General features: G+C 56.0%; 1 protein-coding gene across 2 annotated transcripts; it reads left to right on the top strand.

Annotated features, from left to right (window-relative positions):
• The first annotated feature begins 100 nt into the window (after positions 1-100).
• Positions 101-12,043, top strand: WDR54 (WD repeat domain 54). 2 transcript variants are annotated; one of them, XM_045019529.1, is made up of 9 exons: positions 101-381; positions 2,843-2,905; positions 4,022-4,088; positions 4,552-4,608; positions 5,053-5,165; positions 7,689-7,789; positions 7,988-8,150; positions 8,569-8,643; positions 9,932-12,043. In XM_045019529.1, exons 1-9 carry the CDS (start codon positions 157-159, stop codon positions 10,061-10,063), a joined length of 996 nt encoding a protein of 331 aa, XP_044875464.1. In that variant the 5' UTR covers positions 101-156; the 3' UTR covers positions 10,064-12,043. The 2 variants fall into 2 exon arrangements, with proteins under 2 accessions (XP_044875464.1, XP_044875463.1); XM_045019528.1 differs by having other exon boundaries at positions 5,053-5,180; positions 9,932-12,042.
• Positions 12,044-21,927: the final 9,884 nt, after the last annotated feature.

The raw sequence follows: 21,927 nt of genomic DNA, 5'->3' as shown, positions 1-21,927 counted from the left end.
TGCCCGGCCGCCCCCCGCTCCTCCGCCCCCCCGAGTGCCCGGCCGCCCCCCCGAGTGCCCGGCCCCCGCCCCCCCCGAGTGCCCGGCCGCCCCCCGCTCCTCCGCCCCCCGAGTGCCCCTGCCCGCCCGGCCCGTGCCCCCGGCTCGCCCCCCAGGATGTACCGCAAGGAGCGGAGCGTCCCGCTGAAGAGCAGCAGCTCGGCGCTGTACAACAACCTGAGCGTGCTGCCCCTGCGCGACAAGCAGCTCACCTACTTCGCCGCCGTGCACGGCAGCACCGTCAGCCTGGCCAGCGCCTCGGCCGACGGGCTCAGCGTCTCCCACCGCCAGCTGCAGGCCAAGGAGGGCGGCCTGGCGGTCAGCGCCTCCATCGTCACCCAGGTAGGGGGGCTCCCCGCAGGGCTGGTGCCATCGCGCAGCGAGCTCCTCGGGGCAGGGCTGCGGCTCACACCGGCTCCCCTGCCCATGGGAAAACTGAGCTCGGGACCGCGGGCGTGGGGCAGCGCCAGCCAGGCTCGGACCCGCCAGGAAAGTCAGCCCGACCTGAGGGGAGAGGTAGGGGCTGGGGCCCAGGCCCTGGAGCGGGTTCGGGGCACAGACCCAGTGTACCCGGGTGGTTAGCGCACCGGGGAGTGTAAGGGAGGGCTCCTGGGTTCTCTCCTGAGTCTGCACTAACTCACTGTGGGCACATGACCCAGCCTCACGTCCCCTGCCCTTCCTCGGGGGTAGGGTCACCAGATGTCCCGATTTTATAGGGACAGTCCCCATTTTGGGGCATTTTCTTTGGTAGGCGCCTATTACCCCCCACCCCCACCCCGATTTTTCACACTTGCTGTCTGGTCACCATACTTGGGGAGAACAGCTCTCTCCTTCCTCCCAGTGGAGGCCACAACAGCCTCGGTAGAACTCTGGGGGCAGTTTGGTGTCAAGCCAGGGCCACCTTGAAATGGCTCTAATCCAGCCAGCATTGCTCCAAAACACTACCTAGACCAGGGCTAGGCAACCTGCAGCACGCGAGTTGATTTTCAGTGGCACTCGCACTGCCTGGGTCCTGGCCACCGGTCCGGGGGGCTCTGCATTTTAATTTAATTTTAAATGAAGCTTCTTAAACATTTTAAAAACCTTATTTACTTTACATCCAACAATAGTTTAGTTATATACACCTCTACCCCGATATAACGCGACCCGATATAACACGAATTCGGATACAACACAGTAAAGCAGCGTTCCGGTGGGGCGGGGCTGCGCACTCCAGCGGATCAAAGGAAGTTTGATATAACGCAGTTTCGCCTATAACGCGGTAAGATTTTTTGGCTCCCGAGGACAGCGTTATATAGGGGTACAGGTATATTATAGACTTATAGAAAGAGACTTTCTAAAAACATTAAAATGTATTACTGGCACGCGAAACCTTAAATTAGAGTGAATAAATGAAGACTCGGCACACAGCTTCTGAAAGGTTGCCGACCCCTGTAATAGACCAATACCATTATCAGGATTCTTTTTGTTCTTAATATATTTTTAAAACTCCTTATTGTTCTTAACTCTGCTGGACGTATATTTTTCCTTGTGTCCTTTGACTTCCTGTATCAATTTTCTACAATTTCTCACTTCTGATTTATATTCATTACTATCAAATTCCCCATTCTTCCCTTTGCTATATGTTACAGTTGCCTTCACTTCCCCTCTAAACCTGGTTGGTTTTTTTTAAAGCAGCACAGCCTTCTTCCTCGAGTGTGGCTTTTGGGGCATCTAGTAATGTGTTCTTAAATGATTCTCAATCATCATTCATACTTTTTGAGTTAAATTCTTCCTCACAGCTGATTTGGCCCATAATCATTTTCAGCTTTGTGAAACTGGCCTTGTAAAACACCAGGTATATCTATTACTGGTCTGGACTTTATTCTGTTTGTACATTATAAATGGGATCACAGAATCTCAGGGTTGGAAGGGACCTCAGGAGGTATCTAGTCCAACCCCCTGCTCAAAGCAGGACCAAACCCAACTAAATCATCCCAGCCAGGGCTTTGTCAAGCCTGACCTTAAAAACCTCTAAGGAAGGAGATTCCACCACCTCCCTAGGTAACCCATTCCAGTGCTTCACCACCCTACTAGTGAAAAAGTTTTTCCTAATGTCCAACCTAAACCTCCCCTTCTGCAACTTGAGACCATTACTCCTTGTTCTGTCATCTTCTACCACTGAGAACAGTCTAGATCCATCCTCTTTGGAACCCCCTTTCAGGTAGTTGAAAGCAGCTATCAAGCAGCCCCCCTCAATCTTCTCTTCTGCAGGCTAAACAACCTCAGTTCCCTCAGCCTCTCCTCATAAGTCATGTGCTCCAGCCCCCTAATCATTTTTGTTGCCCTCTGCTGGACTCTCTCCAATTTATCCACATCCTTCTTGTAGTGTGGGGCCCAAAACTGGACACAGTACTCCAAATGAGGCCTCACCAGTGCTGAGTAGAGGGGAATGATCACATCCCTCGATCTGCTGGAAATGCCCCTACTTATACAGCCCAAAATGCCATTAGCCTTCTTGGCAACAAGGGCACCTGCTGACTCATATCCAGCTTTTCGTCCACTGTAACCCCTAGGTCCTTTTCTGCAGAACTGCTGCCCAGCCATTCGGTCCCTAGTCTGTAGCAGTGCATGGGGTTCTTCCGTCCTAAATGCAGGACTCTGCACTTGTCCTTGTTGAACCTCATCATATTTCTTTTGGCCCAAGTCATGATCATTTGTACCATTAACTTTTAGTTCTGCGATCAGTTCCCCTTTAGCTGTTAGGACAAGATATCATGTAGAATTACCCGGTGTTGGCTGCAACAGCTCCTTTCCCTTTCAGGCCTCCTGGTGTGTCCTGCCTTCTCGAGTTCTCCTGGTCCTGACCTCTCAGAAAGGCATCCAGGTAAGAGTGCTGCTTCCTTTTCTAGGCTCTGGGAAAGGAGGGGGTGGGGCCTGTGGTGGAGAGCTCTGTGTGAACAGGTTTCAGAGTAGCAGCCCTGTTAGTCTGTATCCGCAAAAAGAACAGGGGCACTTGTGGCACCTTAGAGACTAACAAATTTATTTGAGCATAAGCTTTCGTGGGCTATAGCCGATGAAGTGGGCTGTAGCCCACGAAAGCTTATGCTGAAATAAATTTGTTAGTCTCCAAGGTGCCACAAGTGCCCCTGTTCTTTTTTCTGTGAGAACAGTCTCCTGAGCTGCAGGAAGGTCAATGGAGGCATGTCATAGGGCATGACTGCCCCATAGTACCCTCTGCTGGGGAAGTCTGGCTATGCAGGCACTTCCTGCCTCAGTTTCCCTTCACCCAGGATTTCCTGTCTCTCCCAGGGTTTTATGTGGCTCAGTCCTCCAGCTGGGTCATTCTCACAGTGCAGTCCCCTTCCAGGGTAATAAGTCCCAAACAAACAAGGTTTTTTCCCACCCACTTGGGCCCCTCTTCAGCCCAGTCTCCAGGCTCAGTTCCCTGTCCCTTCGGAGTTTCTCTAATCTCTCTGTTCTGAGACAGAGCACTGCTTCCCTGCACTCCTTCCTCAGGAACACAGCTTGCGCTTGCCTGTCAAGCCTCTATTAAACTGTGTTCTCTCCAGCCAGCTTAGGCTGGGAGACAAGTAATTATGGCACAGGCCTGGTGTGCTGGAGCTATGGGTGTGGCCCCTGGCTTGAAGCGAAAATAGCAACCAAACCCCTAGCTCCCATCACGTCTGGGTTTATAGTATTATTCGTTGGCTTTCAGCACTCCTGTAAAAACCGTTCCCATCCCCTGCACAGATGCGGCTGGTTGAACAGGGCTGGCTAGCCCCAGGCCTCTTGGCCCATCTTGGCAGCTACCTGATACAAGGTGCCTTCTGGAGGCCCTTGTGTCAGGGACTTTGAGGGCCCCAGATAACAGGGGTGCCTCCCCCCTCTCTGGAAATCTTTGTGGGGGCAGCACTCGGGGTTTCTCCTGATGGCTTCAGGCTCATTGACCCCACCCAGAAGTGACTCTGCAACGAGCTGACCAGGTGTTTTCACTCCCCAGATGTACGAGTCAGACGGCTCCATCATGGTTTATTGGCATGCCCTCGATGTCTTGGAACCACCGCCAGGTAGATATAGATCCTAGCTGGGGGCAGTGCTGCAGCAGGAGCCTAGGGAGGAGGGCTCTGCAGAGCTCTCCCCCCTGCCACCAACTGCCCTGGAAGGGCAGGATGAACCATGGGCATGGATTTTGTGTGGCACAGTTTGGCTTCCTCCACCCCAGGAGCCAATAGCCTGTAGGGGGCTCTGGCCCAGGGAGCCAGCAGAAGGGAGGATGTTGGTTTTATTTAGGAATTAATTCCAGGATGTCTATTGCCCATGTCATGCAGGAGGTCAGACAAGGTGACCCCAATGTTCCTTTCTGGCTAGATAATCTAGTTTCTCTGTGATCTGGCCTTAAATCAGGGTGTCTGGGTCCCTCACACCTTGTGGTCCTGACTTTCAAAGTGTCCCCTTGTGGCCTGGAGTCTCCATCGAGCTCTGGGGTAGGAGCTGCTGCAGGGGTGTAATGGGGCTTCCGTTTCCTTCCAGCCCAGGCAGTGTTTGCTCGAGGGATCGCTGCCGCCAGTGGGCGCTTCATCTGCGTGGGTGAGTGGGGTAGGGAAACGGGAGGCTGGCGAACGGAGTGAGGGGCAAGGAGTAGGATCTCTGGTATCTACAGGTGCAGCAACTGGGCACCTAATCTTGTGCATGATAGGACTGAGGCCAGGTGGGCAGCAGAGGAGAGGGCTGGGAGAGCGGGGAAGCAGCGGGCCTGCATACAGCAGCTGGGTGAGGGGGCTGGGCTGTGGATGTGCTGCACTAGGGACACTTGGGCCCAGGAGGATGGGAGTGGAGTGTGCGGGGAACAGGAGAAGGGTCTGTTTAGGCTCCTGAAGCTGGAGGAGTTACTGAGGAGTGTGAGGACTGGTTTGGGGTGTGGGGTGTGAGACTGGTTCCCGGAGGTGGGAAGACCAGGAGGCTGGTTCCTAGTGCAGAGTGGGGCGGGGTCCGTGACTGGCTGCCAGTGGCATCTCCCTTGCTTATCCTCAGGGACTTCGTCGGGACTGGTGCTGGTGTTTGACATCCCCAGCAAGGGAACAAACATCACGCTGAGCGAGGTCCTGGAGGAGCATCGCGACTCCATCACTGACATCACCTCGGAGGTCGGTGAGAACCCGGTATGGAGCCCCCGGCACCGCGCACAGCTCCTATCCCAGGCTCAGCGCGAAAAGCTGGCTGCCAGGCCAGGCCACATGGCTTACAGCCGGGTTGCCAAATGCCGGAGCAGCCAGTTCGGCCCCTCCTTCCTTGGGGGGTGCCTACAGCCAGCTGAAAACCCGTCTGTCAGCCCTTCCTCTTTCCCATGTGCTTCCCAGTGCGGGAGACACAGAGCTGAGGCCCTACCTGCTCTGCCTGGACACTAATGATGCCAGAGCCCTTCCTGGGAGAGCCCAGACCAAAATCTTTCGTGCCAAGGCTTTCCAGCAGCCAGGGTGGTCCTTACGGTGCCCCAGAGGTCAGTAAAGATGCCTCACTCCCACCCAGAGCCAGCCACCACAAAGACAGGGCTCACTGACCCCTCCCAGGGCTGGTACAGTCCCTGCAGGATGGGTACAGAGGTGGCTCAAACCCTACTCTCCCTTCTCCTCTGCCTCTCTTGTCCATGTGGCCTTCACCACAGCTGGCCTTCCGGGCCGGTCTCCTGCCACAGCCTTAGCTTCTTTTCATATCGCTTGGGGAGTTACCAATTCTGCTTCTGTTATCCTGGGGCTACCTCGTTGCCTTTTGCCCTAGGGGCTCCAGTTCAGTGCCTCTCTTGTTACACTGGGCAGGTCTTTGCCTCATGAATGTCCGAGCCAACTCCATTTTTGTTCCATAATTTCCTGTCCTGCTTTTGTTTCATCCTCCTCCAGAGTTCTTCGTTCGTGATTTTTTCTGGCTATCTGATATAGAGGGTTTGTCTAAGGCAACTGACAACTTGGAGTTTAGATAATAAGGTCTTAATAAGTCTCCAGGTTTCAGTGCCATATTTACAATGATATTACATATTCAAAGTTTAGTTTGGAGGCAAGATTTCTATTTCTCCAGATCGGCCTTAGAGATACAAAGGCCCATCTGGCTCTTGCTATTCTGGCTGTAATGTCTTCGTCTGCTCCACCTGTTTTACTTACAGTGCTGCCAAGATACATGAAATATCAGACCTCTTCCATGTTGGTTCCAGAAAGTGGTACTGTATTGGTGGTTCTTGGTGTGTGTTGATTCTCATGGTTTGAGTTTTCTCGGTGTTGATTTTCAACCCTCCTAATTGTGCATAGGCCTAGAGATTATTGATTTTAGCTTGCACGTCTCTATGGGTGTGGGATAGCAAGTTGATTTCATCTGCAAGATCAAGGTCCTCTAACTTCTGTGTGAAAGTCCATTGTCTCCCCCTTGGTTGTTCTGTGGTCTCTCATTACCCAATCCACTACCAGTAAAAAGATCACAGGTGACACAAAGCATCCTTGTCTGATGCCCGTAGTAACCTTGAATGGTTTAGTCAGTTCACTGTCAGGTATTGCCTGGCTGGTGATGTTTTCATAGAACCTCTGAATGATGTTCACAAATTCCGGAGGCTTTCCATAGTGGCGTCGCAGCTTCCATAAACCTGTCTAATCCACTGTACCAAAGGCTTTTTGGCAATCCCCACAATTCCTATGAAGTGGAACTCTTCTGGCTCTGTCCCCACAAGTGCCACAAGGACTCCTCGTTCTTTTTGCTGATACAGACTAGCACAGCTACCACTCTGAGAATAGCAACTGACCAGCTCAAGACAATGAGGACATCTTAACAATAAAGACCTTGGAACAATTAAATGGATGGAGGCAGCACTTTAGTCAGCTACTTTGCCTAAGCCCAGTGCCAGCACCGGTCTCTCAGCCAGCTGGGGGCCATGAAAGCCTCCCTGGACTCAAGGCCATTTATTAGCAGGGTCGGACTGTATCCACTCCCTTAGTATCGGGGCAGCCGTGTTAGTCTGTATCCAGAAAAACAACGAGGAGTCTGGTGGCACCTTAGAGACCAACAGATTTATTTGGGCATAAGCTTTTGTGGGTAAAAAAACCTCACTTCTTCAGATGCCTGGAGTGATAGTTACAGATGCACTCCCTTAGTGTGTCTGCCTCACCACCCTTAACCAGAGCTCTCCGCATCCTCGCCCCGCCTCCCACGTTCCCACTGGGGCCGTTGTTCATTCCAGAGGCGGCGGCGGCGGCGGCCAGTAAAACCCTTTGGGATGAAAGCGCAAGAGACAGGTCAGATCCAGTCACCTGGCATGTGGGTGTCCCTATGCTGCATAACACGGGGCAGCCCTCAGATTCTCACGCTCCTGCAGCCCAGGCCCTGCCCACTGGAACCGAAGGAGTCTCCATCCGCTGTTCCCAGGACAGGGGAGGTGCCACACAGCTGAACAGTTCTCAGTCCGCCCACTAGAGGCCAGTGACGTGCACCAGCTCATTAGTTATTCGGAGAAGGATGGTTCAGTGTCAGTGTCCTGGGAGCTCATTAGCTTATAAAGCAACTTTCCTGCACTTCTGCCAAAGAGCTATTTGGTGACTGGTTACTCCGGGGTATCCTGACTAATTGCTGACTGCCCCATGGCTGGGAGGGGTCCCATGGCATGGCACTGACGGCTGCTCCTCCCATTGCAGGATGGGGCTGCTGAGCTGGTGACTGCGGATGACTCCGGGGCCCTGTGTGTCTGGAGAGCCAAGGAGGAGTTCTCCCTGCTCACCAAAATCTCTGCCTTTGGGTAAGGCCGGGCAGGGGCTGCCACAGCTCCTTGGGGCAGCGAGATGAGCCCAGAGACACCCCCCCCCCCGGGCCTTGCTAGAGGTGGGCCCCAGGCGAGGGGGGAGGTACCTGCAGGCAGAGAGGCGGGAAGGGGGAAGCCCATAACTCCCCCATCCCGGTGGAGCCAGTGGGGCTGACATGTCTGCTTTGTGCCCAGGTGGAGCTGCTCCTCGGTGAAGCTGTGGAACGGGGTCATTGCTGCTGGCTATGGGAACGGGCAGATCCGGCTGTACGAGGCCATGAGCGGGGCCCTGCGTGCCACGGTCAGCGCCCACGCTCGCTGGATCTACGCCCTGGACCTGGCACCCCTGACAGGGAAGGTAAACCTGTGTGAGGCCTCCCGGCAATCCCCCGGCTGCACGGCGCTGCCTGCCTCCCTGCCAGCCTTCTGAACGCCACTTGGCTCAGCTCCTCAGCCTGCCTGCCTGAATCCTCCACTGGGGCTGGGAAGAGCTGCAGCTCCCACACTAGCCAGGAGGGGGCACACACATACCATTGCATTCTGCCGCCCTCTGCCCCGGGTGGTGCCTGCTGTCCTGCCCGAGGGAGAGAGGCCCGAGCCCGGAGCCAGTGTGCCAAAGAGTAGAACTGCCTCAGTCGCTGCATGCAGCAGGCTTCAGCAGCGGTGCTGAGAGGCTCTGCTCGCTGCAGTGAGCACTGGGCCTGAGCTCAGAGGCTGGCAGAGCCCTCCCACCACCTGCAGCCCCCTCACCGCCTCTGTTCTGCCTCCCACTGCAGCTGCTGTCAGGTGCCGAGGATTCCTATGTCCAGATCTGGAAACTCAGCCGGAGCCCAGACACCGGGGACATCGAGGTGAGTGGCCAGTGCTGTGATGCCCACACGCCCCTGCAGAGAACCCTGGGGGCTAATGGTCTGAGCATGGGGCTGGGAGCCAGGAGCTCCTCAGTTCCAGTCCTGGCTCTGCCACTGACTCTCAGTGCAACCTTCAGCCAGTCACTGCTCCTTTGTGCCTCAGTTTCCCCCCGTGACATTCCCCCACTGCCACAAGGGGCTGTGAGGCTGAGCTGGGGACTAGGTGGCCTAGTGGCGCAACAAGGCCCCAGAGTGCCCTGCGGCAAGAATAGGTGAGGGGCCTGGGCCCCCTTCCTGGTTCTAAAAGCCACCCCCTCCCCCTCCCCCACAGCCCCAGTCCAGCTCTCCGCTGCCCCTGCCTATTGCCCTCAATCCATGCACCCCTCTAGGGCCTTTTGGCTCCCCTCCTGCCTCCCAATGCCCTGATCCACCCCCTAGCCCTGGTTCAGAGCTCCTCACTCGGTCTCCTCCAGCACTGCACCAACCCCCTCCCGGCTCTGATCCAACCCAATCCCAATCCCCCACCCTCAACAGCTCCACCCGGTTTTGATCTAGCTACCCCTCCCCCAACCCTCCCAAATTCCCCACACTTCCATGCGGAACACACAACAGCCAATGGTTTTACCTTGCCCTCTGTCTCGGGGGGGGGCTGTCTGACCCCCCTCTAGACTCCCCCACTCCCCTGCATGTCCCCCACCACTACAATTCCCCACACCTCTGCATGTCTTTGCCAGTTGCTGGTGCCAGAGGGGCCCCCATATCCCAGCCACCCTCCTGCCCCGGGGGCCAGCTTGGCCTACCACACCCCTTGCACTATTCCAGCTACTCCCCTGAGCTGCTCATAGTCTCAGACTTCCTCTCCCCTCCTCAGGCCCTGCCCTGCTACCCCCCAGCCTGCACCTCTGTCAGCTCCCCTGAGCTGCTCTGTCTGCCCCACTCTCCCCCTCTTCCACTGACCACCTCCTCCTCCCCACTGAAATCCCTGGCAGCCTGGGGAGGGCATGCTGTGCCTCCATTTCCCTCAGCGCTGCCCCAAGCCCGGGGCTGGTGTTGCAGCGAGGGAGGGGCTGGATGCTGGGGAGGGGAGAGAGCCCCCGAGTGTGGTTCTCGTATCCCTGTGACATTCCGGTCCCCAAGTTCAGATGAAACACTTCTGTGTCCCCTTGCTGCAGCCTGCAGGGGGCGCCTCGTGCCCATGCCCCGGGGGGATTCCAGGGGAGGCCTGTCTAGCCCCCCGCAGGGCCTGGCTGGGCTGCGCAGTCCAAGGGCTCTCTCCTGCCCCCTGCAGATCGAGCACTGCCACTCGGAGTGCGTGACTGACACCCAGCTCTGCGGCGCCCGCTTCTGTGACCCCGAGGGAAACTCCTTCGCTGCGACCGGCTACGACCTCAGCGAGATCGTCCGCTATGGCCAGGTCTAGGCTGCCCCGCTGCGGGGCGGGGACCGTGCTGCTGCAGCATGTTCCAGCCCCCCTGCCAATGGGCCACTGTGACTCAGGGACTCTGTGCAGACCCCTGGCTCCCGTTGCACAGGGGCTGGGGCCGCTGCATGCAGCTGAGGACGCCCCCCCACCCCCCCGGGTGAACAGACACGGGGAGCTGAGGTGGGGGGACATGCACAAAGAAGTGGGGGTGGTGCTGCTGTAGCTAAATGGAGCCCAGATCTCTTTAAACTTCAGGGTCCCTTTGGCCAGACACCTGCCCACACCCCCTGGCTGCTCATCTCCCCCCTCTCCTGCCTCCATGATCTTTCTTCCCTGTGGGCAGGGCAGGCAGCTGACATGTGCTGCCTGGGGCAGCTGTGTTGTGCTGGGCCCCTTGCCCGGGGCCCCTGCAGGCTGTGATTCCCTCTGCTCCTGTATGGAGACCAGAGCCTGGAGAGGTGCAGAGCTGGGCAGGTAGGGTAGAGTAGCTGAGGAGCAAATGAATCCCTGCTCCCGGGGGGCCCACCCGGCTCCTTTCCGCCTCTGAACACGGGCTGCAGAGAGCTCTCGCCGAAGCCCCTGTTGCTACTCGGGACATTGCACAGCCTCTGAGCAGGCCCCAAGCTGGAAGAGCAGTCGGCTCTCAGCTGGGCTGGCGGTGGGAGAGGCAGTGTGTCCGAGAACACGGAGCACGTGACTGGGACTCAGGAGACCTGGCTCTGCCACGGGCCTGCTGCATGACCTTGGGCAAGACTTGCTCCGGGCCTCAGTTTCCCCATCTGTAAAATGGGGACAGGCTCACTGCCCTCCCCTGTAAAGCACGGTGAGCCCTACAGCTGGGAAGTGCTAGAGAAGAGCTAATACCATTCTCCCCTCAGCTGCCTAGAGGGGGGCCCTCTCAGTAACCACCCAGCTGGGGACAGGCAGGGTGCCCTGGACTGACATGGGAACAGCTGCTGTGCTCAGCTCCCCCAGGGCAAGGAAGCTGCAGGATGCAGGCTCCCCCCTGGAGCCCCTCGCGGGCTGGATTGTCCCTGTGTGCCCTCCAGCTCTCAGCCCCAGATACGGCCCCCTGAAGAGCTGCAGGGAGGAGACTTGGAGCTGGCATGGCCTGGCTGAGGGGAGGCAGGGGCTGGCTGTAGCCCCTCTCCAAGAGGGGGTGACATGCCCCTTTGGGCACAGGCTGCCGCCCCAGCCTTCCCGGAAGGTTCTCAGGTGACGGAGTGTTTGAGGCTGGGGGGGGGGGGGGGGGCTAGTCCCTTGGAAACGCTTGTCTTAGAAAACCAGGGAACCCGGCAAGCGGCACAGACACCCGGGGTGGCCCGAGAGGCCGGCGTTCTCCTGCTGTCGGGAAAAGTGCATGACATTTCCCTTCCTCTGCTGCTGTTGGGTGGGGGCCTCAGCCTGCCGCTAGCCGTGGGGGTCCTTTCCCATAGTACCAATAGATCTAATTAGACGCAGTGCTGAAGTAGGGGGTTAACCCCGCTGGCTGGGCTAAGCCCTGTTCAGTGCCCCGTAGCCCCTGTAGCGTGTTAAACGCAGCATGCTTTGACCCTGCCGTGTAGCGTTTGTGTGTGCTGTTAAACAGCTGCCAATGCTCACCCTAGAGGTGGCTGCATTTCACCAGTGGGTGCATGTAGAATGGTGGAGGTGAAGTGTCTCTCCTCCAACCCAGCCCCGCTGGCACGAGGCTTTGAAACCCCTGCCCCTCCCCAAACTGCCCCTAGGCCCGTGTATTGTCTCTGCCTTGGCCCTGGGCTCTATCATCCCTTCTGCTGTGCCTGGCCCTGCAGCACGTGTGGAGGAGCAGTGCCCTTGGCCCAGGCCTTGACACAGCTGGGCAGGCGCCCTGCTACTGGCAGTACCACTGCAGCAGCCTCTCCATAGCTTCGCTTGGGTGCCCAGGGCGTGCTGCTGCTGCTGCCATAAATCAGCTTGAACCCTCCTCGTGTGCCTGAGCTCATTTATGGAGGGGGAGGGCCTCTGGGAGGATGGTGGGGGAGGCTGCAGGAGAGGGTTGGGGGTTCTGGGGGAGGTTGGGGAGCAGAGGGGGCTTACCCCTCGCGGCAGTGGAACCTGGGGAACTCCTTGCCAGGGGATGCTGAGAAGGCCAAAACTAACAGGGCTTGGAAAAGAACTCGATAAGTTACTGGAGGCTGGGTCCGGCGCTGGCTGTTAGCCAAGACGCTCAGTGACACAAGAAAAGAGGGTTACTCACCTTGGAACTGTGGTTCTGCGAGGTGGTGGTCACCTCCATTCCAATCAGGTGTGCACACGCCACCGGCACGGTTCTCGGAAGCTTTTTTCCCTCGGCAGCTCCCAGCGGGTCGGCCTTGGAGCCACCTGGAGTGGCACCCTCTGTGACGTTATTGATAGAATCTGGGACCATATAGAACAGGGTTGCAACCAAGGTCCTGCAGTGGCACCAAATCTTATGTAAAGGGGGTCATGTAAGGTGTCTAAGACCAGGTTATGGGTTGCTGGTTATGATTATGCTGTCTGTGTGCATGTGTCATTTTGTAGTTTAAGTTATGAATATTGGCTCTATCCTGTCTGTACTTCAAACTTGTGCTGTGCTTCTGGGAGACATCCCAGATAAGTTGATGTTAGCTCTGCCTAGCCTGCTTGATGGCCCATTAAGGACCATCAGCTACACAATTGACCCATGGAGAGACTGCAGACTCCATTTTGCTGTAATTTTCCACAGTAAGAACAAAGAGGTTCTTACATCTGGAAAAGCCTATAAAAGGCTGATGCCTCATCTCCATCTGGTCTTCAATCCTGCTTCTTACCTCTGGAGGGACTTTGCTACAAACTGAAGCTCTGAACAAAGGACTGAATGACCCATCCCAGCGGGGGATGTTCCAGAGACTTGATTTGAACCTGCAGTTTATTCCATCACTGCTACAAGCCTGAACCAAGAACTTTGCCATTACTGTATGTAACTGATTCCATTTAACCAATTCTAGCTCTCATCTCTACCTTTTTCCTTTTATGAATAAACCTTTAGATTTTAGATTCTAAAGGATTGGCAACAGCATGATTTGTGGGTAAGATCTGATCTGTATATTGACCTGGGTCTGGGACTTGATTCTTTGGGATCGAGAGAACCGTTTTCTTTTATTGGGGTGTTGGTTTTCATAACCATTCATCCCCAGGACGAGTGGCACTGGTAGGGATACAGGGAGACTGGAGTGTCTAAGGAAATTGCTTGTGTGACTTGTGGTTAGCCAGTGGGGTGAAACCAAAGTCCTTTTTCTCTGACTGGTTTGGTTTGCCATAGAGGTGGAAAACCCCCAGCCTTGGGCTGTAACTGCCCTGTTTAAACAATTGGTCCTGAATTGGCACTCTCAGTTGGGTTCCGCCAGAACCGCATCATCACAGTGGCGTAGTCATGCTAGGATCCACAGAACCAGGTCAATCAAGCTTTGGGTCAGAACCCCACGCTATCCAAATTTGAAATTTGGGATTGAGAGTTTGGTTGGTTAAAGATCAGTGACCATGAGACAGAAAGCATCAGCAAAAGCAATGAAACTGCAAGCCCTGATGGACAGCCTGCAGTTTGAACATGAGCAAAAACTGGCAGAAATTCGAATGGAAGAGAAGCGAGCCTTGGCCCAGCTGGAGGAAGAGGCTGCTGAGAGAAAGAAAGAAGCTGCTAAGAGAGAAGAGCGAGCTCGTAAGGGGCGTCTGGAGCTGCTGGCTGCTGAACAGGAGACTCACAAGATGCAACAGGAGACGGCTAGACTCCAGCTCCAAGTCAAAAAAGCAAGGGAAGAACAGCAGAAACTGTATCCTGTTGAAAAGCCAGTTTATAACTGTGTGGATATGGGGTATTACTCGGGGCAGTTTTCTGTGTTTAACCCGTTTTGCTATGGCCAGGGAGAGGGGGAGTCTAACCGGGTGGGAAATAGCTGTTTGTCTGGGAATGAAGTTTGAGTGTCTGTCTAATGTCTCAGAAGTTAATCTGGGGTTAGATCAAGAGCAGAAAGATCTCATTGGTCAGGAAAATATCTCTCAGAAGCAGAGTAAAGTGAATGGTCAGGTGGAAGCCATAACTGAGGAAGGAGAGGGTAGATTTGTGATGGGTGATGGATCGGTGGCTAGTGCAGCTTGTAAAAGGGAACCTGAAATGGGTAACTGTGATTTGCTGGAAGTAGCTCAGTGTAGTGAAAAAAGCAGCAGCTTATCCATGGGGAGTGACCATGTGCCTGGTAGGGAAAGTTTGGAGGAGCCTAGGCAGCCTTGTGAGCTGATGGCTTTGTCCAGTCAGCAGTGTGGGAAGACAGGGATAGTGGAAGATGAGTGTCCCTATCCCTTACCTGTGTCGTGTGTGGAGAAATGTGACAGTGAAGGGAATGTGCCTGTGTCTGTCAGGGGTATTGACTTGCCTATGGGGGGAGCTACCTCGGTCTCCAAGCAGTTGTCTGTGAACAGCCCTGTGTGCTGGGACCAGGGAAATGAGCTCCCAAGCTGTGTGTCTGGGGAAGGAGAATGTGTCTCCGGCTCTTCTGTGTCTGTGGAGCAGACAGAAGGGGCCTTTCAGCCTGGGAGGGCTGAGAATAGTGCAGTTGTCTCAGAGTTGGTTCTGGATTCAGCTAAAGCCCAGGAAGGGAATGGTCCTAAGTTTGGGTCTGCTGGGGAGAATGGCCCTGTGACTAGGTCGCATCCAGTTAGTGTCTTAGCAAAATCCCAGAGACCAGACAATTCTGGTGCTTGTAGTTTGCCAGTTGCTAATGTGTGGCTGGAAAAGGGTGTAGCAGCTCTGTCTGCTCAGGGTGATACCCTAGCCAGGGCACAAGGGGAGGATGAAGGTGATTTAATTGTGTTGCCTACTGACAGTTTGACAATTTGTAGCAAGAAGGAAAAGATTCCTGAACTTGCTCATGGCCAAGGGAAGGAGAATGCTTCTGACCTGTTATCTAGAAAGCCTATAAATTTGCCTGAAAGGGGATTGTATAGGAATCTGCCTGATGGGCCAGAGGTGATTCTAAATGTAAGTGAGACCCAGAAAGTCTGTTGTTGTTCAGGGAAGTGTTCCTTTAGAGCAAGCCCTAGGTGAAGCGGGGAAGGGCAGAATTTCTGAGAGGGATGAATTGCTGCTTAGAAAAGCTCATAGGGAAGGGAATCCTCATGGTAATTTGTGCAAGCAGTTTACTGCAACTGAAGGGTGTGAAAGTGATTTAATCAAGGAAGTTTCAGTTCCTAACAGCCAGAAATTTTCTGTTGAGAGATCCAGTGTGGGCAGCTTTGAAAAGGTCTCAGATGGAGTAGAAGCTGTTAAGGAAGTTGAGCAGCCCTATAACCACGTGGCTGTGTGTGGCCAGCTTGTTGGAAAGACAATGGTGTTGGGACAGGAATGTCTCCATGCTGATTCTGTGAGTGAACAGTCGGTGCTTCAGGGTCTGAGGACAGATTCAGTTACTGGTGTTTCAGAGCAGAACAGTTTTATGGGTGAATGCTTGAGGATGCAGGGGAGAGCAAGCCAGCTCTCACCCTCAGAATCTTTGGATTGCTGTGGTATCTCTGTAAGACAGAGTCCAGCCTTGGAATGGGTAGCAGCTAAGAAGTTAAAAGTTAGTGTGTATGTTAATGCAAATTACCTGCCTGGCTGGGAAAAGAAAGACTTGCTAATAGCTGTTAGCACAGAGAGCCCACCCCATCAGCCAGTGACTTCTGTTAGGCAAAAGCAGATCCAATCCACTGTTGTTCAAACCAAGTTTTACCTGGAGTTTGTAAAGAGATTCAATCATGTTATTGAACATGACTTTGATAAACCATTTCCGTTATACACTGGTACGGCCTCTAGCCCAACACTAGCTGTAGTGAGACAGACCCAAGGAAAGGGGGCTCTTGGGATGCAGTTAGTGATGTTTGTGTCATCCCTTCCTGCATCAATTCTGCGTTGGGAGTGTGACGTTATTGATATAAACTGGGACCATATAGAACATGGTTACAACCAAGGTCCTGCAGTGGCACCAAATCTTAGGTAAAGGGGGTCATGTAAGGTGTCTAAGACCAGGTTATGGGTTGCTGGTTATGATTATGCTGTCTGTGTGCGTGTGTCATTTTTTAATTGAAGTTATGAATATTGGCTCTATCCTGTCTGTACTTCAAACTTATGCTGTGCTTCTGGGAGACACCCCAGACAAGTTGGTGTTAGCTCTGCCTAGCCTGCTTGATGGCCCATTAAGGACCATCAGCTACACAATTGACCCATTGAGAGAAGGCAGATGCGCCTTGTAACTCAGCAAAGTGCAGGGACTTGCCCATGTGATTGCAGACTCCATTTTGCTGTAATTTTCCACAGTAAGAACAGAGAGGTTCTTACACCTGGAAAAGCCTATAAAAGGCTGATGCCTCATCTCCATCTGGTCTTCAATCCTGCTTCTTACCTCTGGAGGGACTTTGCTACAAACTGAAGCTCTGAACAAAGGACTGATGACCCATCCCAGCGGGGGATGTTCCAGAGACTTGATTTGAACCTGCAGTTTATTCCATCACTGCTACAAGCCTGAACTAAGAACTTTGCCATTACTGGATGTAACTGATTCCATTTAACCAATTCTAGCTCTCATCTCTACCTTTTTCCCTTTATGAATAAACCCTTAGATTTTAGATTCTAAAGGATTGGCAACAGTGTGATTTGTGGGTAAGATCTGATGTGTATATTGACCTGGGTCTGGGGCTTGATTCTTTGGGATCAAGAGAACCGTTTTCTTTTATTGGGGTGTTGGTTTTCATAACCATTCATCCCCAGGATGAGTGGCACTGGTGGGGATACTGGGAGACTGGAGTGTCTAAGGAAATTGCTTGTGTGACTTGTGGTTAGCCGGTGGGGTGAGACCAAAGTCCTTTTTGTCTGGCTGGTTTGGTTTGCCTTAGAGGTGGAAAACCCCCAGCCTATGGCTGTAACTGCCCTGTTTAAACAATTGGTCCTGAATTGGCACCTCAGTTGGGTCCTGCCAGAACCGCATCGTCACAGCCTCATGGCGCTCAGTATATGACCCTGCCAACCCGACCCCCCTTCGGTTCCTTCTTGCCGGCTACTCCGATTGAGGGGAGGGAGGGTGGGTTTGGAATGGACGTGAACAACAGTTACGAGAAGGTGAGTAACCGTCTTTTCTTCTTTGAGGGATTGTTCACGTCGCTTCCAATCAGGTGACTCCCAAGTTCTACTGGGGGGTGGGGGCAGAGTTAAGGACTCTGACTGGAGCAGTGCTCTAGCGGGAGCTGCATCGTCTCTAGCATGCTGTGTGATGGCAGAGTGGGTGGTAAAGGTATGCACCAAGGACCAGGTCGCCGCTCTGCAGATCTCCTGGATGGACCCCTGGACCAGGAAAGCAGTGGACGAGGCTTGAGCTCGTGTCAAGTGGGCCATTCTAGCCAGGGTTGTGACCTCGGCGAGGTCATAACAGGTACGGCTGCAGTCCGTAATCCAGGAAGAGATGTGTTGTGAGACCGGAAGCCCCTTCATCCGGTCTGCCACCGCCACAAACAGCTGGTTCGACTTCCTGAAAGGCTTTGTGCACTCAATGTAGAACGCGAACGTGCTCTGCGCATTGAGTGAGGGAAGCCTCTGCTCCTGTGTTAGCATGTGGCTTGGGATAGAAAACGTAGAAAAAACGTCCTGGCTGAGGTGGAAGTGGGATACCACCTTGGACAGGAAGGCTGGGTGCAGCCTGAGCAGTACCTTGTCCTTGTGGGGGGGGGTCGGAGGTTAATGCTTTTAACTCCGACACCCTCCTGGACAATGTGATGGCAACCAGACAGGCTACCTTCCACAAGAGATACAGAAGGGAACATGTAGCGAGCGGCTTGAATGGGGCTCCCCTCAGCCAAGCTAGGACCAGACTGAGGTCCCAGTGGGCGAGACAGGGTGCAGCCATTCCAAGCCCTTAAGGAAATGGCCTACCATAGGATTGGCGACCGCCCCAGCTCTCCCGGGTGGAATGCTGGGATGGCCACGAGCTGTACCCTGATGGATGATCTGGCCAGGCCTTGCTGCTTCAGGTGCAGTAGATAGTCCAGGATGAATGGTCTAGATGCCTGAAGTGGGGGTACGTGAGTGCGAGCAAGGGTGTGGGTGGGAGAATAAGAACTCATATCCCTTGGAGGGAACAAAGTATTTCTCTCCACACCCTGGCGGTGGGTGGAATGGAGGCTGGAGTCTGCCACAGGGCATTAGAATTGTAAATAGTTTTAATGACCAGTAACGCCACTCTGGAAGGGCCTTCCGGCGCGAGAATGTCCACCACCAGGTCCCCTGACTTGATGACTGCCTCCGCCGACCGCCTGTAGGCCCAGGTTACGGGTTAGGTGCCGGAGAACGGCTCCTGTGCTTCAGTGCTGTCTTGGTCTTGGCCAAGAGAGGGTGACTGCGATCGGTGCCGAGGACACGGATCATCACGCTCCCTGTACCAGGCAATCTTGTACTGAGGCCGGTGCCGGGGGCTGGTGCAGTGATGTAGGCAGGGAATGGGGCCGGGAAGGGTGCTGGTCTGGTTACAAAGAGGATCGTCCTTGCGGGCTTGCCTCTAGATGGCACCTGTCTGGGCGGTGCCGGAGGCTTCTCTCTGACAGCAAGGGGCTGAGGTGTGGTACTTTCCAGAAGCTCCTTTGCAGCCTCGACAGTGCCCGGGGTGGGGGAGGGCTCCAACTCCTCCACCAGGCACTGCCCCGCCAGAGAGTCACTGAGGGCCAGGCTCTGGTGCCAACTGGAGCGCCAGAGTCCACAGCCCGAGCTTTGCGGCTTGGAAGTCGAGTCCTTCCTCTGAGGCAGCAAAGTCTCCCTGGATGGTCTCGCTCTCTGAGGAGAGGCCTTCTGTCCGCCTTCTTACGGTGCTTGTGGGATGCTGTGCCAGGGCGCCGCTCCGTGCTGCCGTGCCGGGGATCTCCGGTGCCAAGGGGCGCCGCTCCGCGCTGCCGTGCCGGGGATCTCCGGTGCCAAGGGGCGCCGCTCCGCGCTGCCGTGCCGGGGATCTCCGGTGCCAAGGGGCGCCGCTCCGCGCTGCCGTGCCGGGGATCTCCGGTGCCAAGGGGCTCTAGCAGCTTGTACCTTCCTAGTCCCGGCCTTGAAAGCCTTACAAGTCTTACAGCGCTCGGACTGCTGTGCCTCCCCTAGACACCTCAGGCACAAGTCGTGAGGGTCGCTATTGGGCAGAGGCTTCTTGCCTACACCGCAAGATTTAAATCCTTGGGCTTGAGGCATGTCCCGAAGCCTGAGGCGCCGTGAGGGGAGAAGGACCCACTCACCAAATCTGTCTTAACTACAGATTAACTAACTACAAAACAAAACTGAGTACAACAAAGTAATAGCCAAGGGAACACTGGCAAGCAAGCGAAACGCAGTTCCAACGCTGCCTTGGACGGTAAGAAAGAACTGAAGCGGGCGGGTGTTGAGTCGGGTCGGCAGAGCCATATATTGAGCGCCATGAGGGCACCACTCCAGGGGGCTCCCTGGCCGACCCGATGGGAGCTGCCAAGGGGGAAAGTTTCCAATGACCGTGCACGGGGCATGCACACACCTGCTTGGAATGGACATGAACAATGACTTGATCATCATAATGGCCAGCCTGGGAGAGACAGTGGCCAGTGCCAGGTGCCCCAGAGGGAATGAGCAGAACAGGGAATCATCCAGTGATCCATCCCGTCGCCCATTCCCAGCTTCTGGCAAACAGAGGCTAGGAACACCGTCCCTGCCATCCTGGCCAATAGCCACTGATGGACCCGTCCTCCATGAATGTATCTAGCCAAACCCCCCTGCTCTGGCTGTCATGAACCCTCTGGCGGCCAGAGGCTGGGAGGCCGGCTCACTGGATAATTGCCCAGCTCTGTTCCCTGGCAGAAGCCAGCAGCCTGGGCAGGCAGGAGCATTGGGCTGTTCTGCTCAGCGGGGGTGGGGGGGCCTATTGCAATCCTGTGCCATGGCCCTTCCCTGCAGCCCCCACACGCACTGTCCTGCAGCAGTACCCACCCTTCCTGGGGAGCGAAGGGGTTAACCACAGTGACTGACAGGCCTTTGAGCCAATCGCTGCTCCCCACGGGGCCCGGCCCACTTTGCCCCATGCCCGGTCCACTCCGACCCCATCCAGCCTGCGGGGGCATCGCTGGCTCTGCCCATTCCCAGCTCCTGGCCCCAGGCGGACAAGGTGCGAGTCCGGTTCCGTGCTACGTGTGAACAGGGGGCCCCTCCTGAGCCGCGGCCCGTGGCTGCAGCGCCGCTGGGGGACAGGCCCTGAGCTCCCGGCAGTGAGAGTCTGGGGACCAGGGGCTGAAGCCCCCCGGTGCCCCCTCGCTGAGCCAGGCCCAAGCCAGCAGCAGCACCCATCTTCCCCCCCCTCCCCCCGCCCCCATCAGCACCTGGCTGCAACTCACTGCCCCGTGCAGGCACCGCCCCCTGGGGGCCCGAGGGGCCGGGCCTGGCAGCGAGGGGCTGACCAGCTGCTCAGCTCTGGCCCTGCAGGGGAAGCTGCCAGCGCTCAGCTGCTCAGACCCATGGCCTGGCTGGCTCTGCTCTGGGTCCCAGGGAGCATCGTGCTGCCCAGCCCCCTGGCCCCGTGCATGGGCCTGCAACCGCCCCACAGGTGCCAGTGGGTGGGAGCCTGGCACAAGGTGAGCAACAGGCTGCAGGCTCCTGCTGTGGGCCTGTGAGCACCGCCTGGGCGCAGGGAGGCAGAGGGTTCAAATCCCCTTTGCAAGGGGCCAGCCCGGAGAGCATTCGGCAGAGCCCGCCCTGCATGGGGAATCAGGCCCAGACTCAGGCCACAGCTTGGCCCTGGCTCCTGCTCCCCCTACCCCTGGCAGGGCAGGCTCAGGGCAGCTGGTTTCAGGCCCATGCAGAAGCTGCAGCCTGTAGCACCCACCCCAGGCTGAGCCGCCTCCCCGCATTGGAGCTGGAGGGCAGCATGGAGGAGGCACCGCTGGAGGCTTCGGTATGAGCACCTCCAATTACCCAGCTGCAGATCAGGCCCCCCACTGCCCACACCCAGCCATCACCGAAACAGGTCCCTGGCCCAGCCTCGTGCAGGAACTGCAGTCCATCGCACAGGGCCGGCCACCCCTCAGCCGGACTGCAGCCACTGCTGGGGTAGGCCACCCCCCTTCAGAGAAAGGAGCACAGCACGTCCCAGCAGCTGGAAGGAAGCGCGGTGGGCTTCAGGGAGGCTCTGCTGCAGTACGGCCATGACCCGGGAGCTGCAGGGACAATGCACCGTTAACCAGCACAGAGCTCTGAGAACAGGCCCGGCCATCTAGCACAGGAAAGTCAAACACAATCCCCTGGCTAGAAGTTGAAGACAAATTCGGACTGGAAATCAGGCATAACTTTAACAAGTGTAATTAACGAGTAGAACAACTTACCTCAGGTCCTGGTGCATTCTCCAGCACCTCTCACAGCAAGACTGGCCGCTGTGAGAGCTGCGCCGGGAGTGACGGGGAGGCAGGTCTGTGGCCTGCACTACAGTTAGATTAGCTGAGAAGAGGGGCCCTTGTGGCCACAGACTCTATGAATGTTTCCTTGTACGTCTCCGTCTGTCGTCCACGTCAGTGCAGCACGGCTAGCGGCCACTGTGCCAGCAGGAGAGCTCTCCCCTCGAGACCCGGGGGGGGGCAGGAGAGCTCTCCCCTCGGCGGGTAAAACCCCGGCACAGACCCGGGGGGGGGGCAGGAGAGCTCTCCCCTCGGCGGGTAAAACCCCGGCACAGACCCCGGGGGGGGGGGCAGGAGAGCTCTCCCCTTGGCGGGTAAAACCCCGGCACAGACCCGGGGGGGGGGGGGGCAGGAGAGCACACCCCGTGAGACCAGGGAGGGGGGGGCAGGAGAGCTGTCCCCACGGTGGGTAAAACCCCGGCACAGACCCG

This window comes from Mauremys mutica, chromosome 5 (assembly GCF_020497125.1).
Source record: "Mauremys mutica isolate MM-2020 ecotype Southern chromosome 5, ASM2049712v1, whole genome shotgun sequence".
Lineage (NCBI taxonomy): Eukaryota > Metazoa > Chordata > Testudines > Geoemydidae > Mauremys > Mauremys mutica.
The sequence above is the reverse complement of the archived record's forward strand: the minus strand, read 5'-3'. Positions and strand labels throughout refer to the sequence as shown.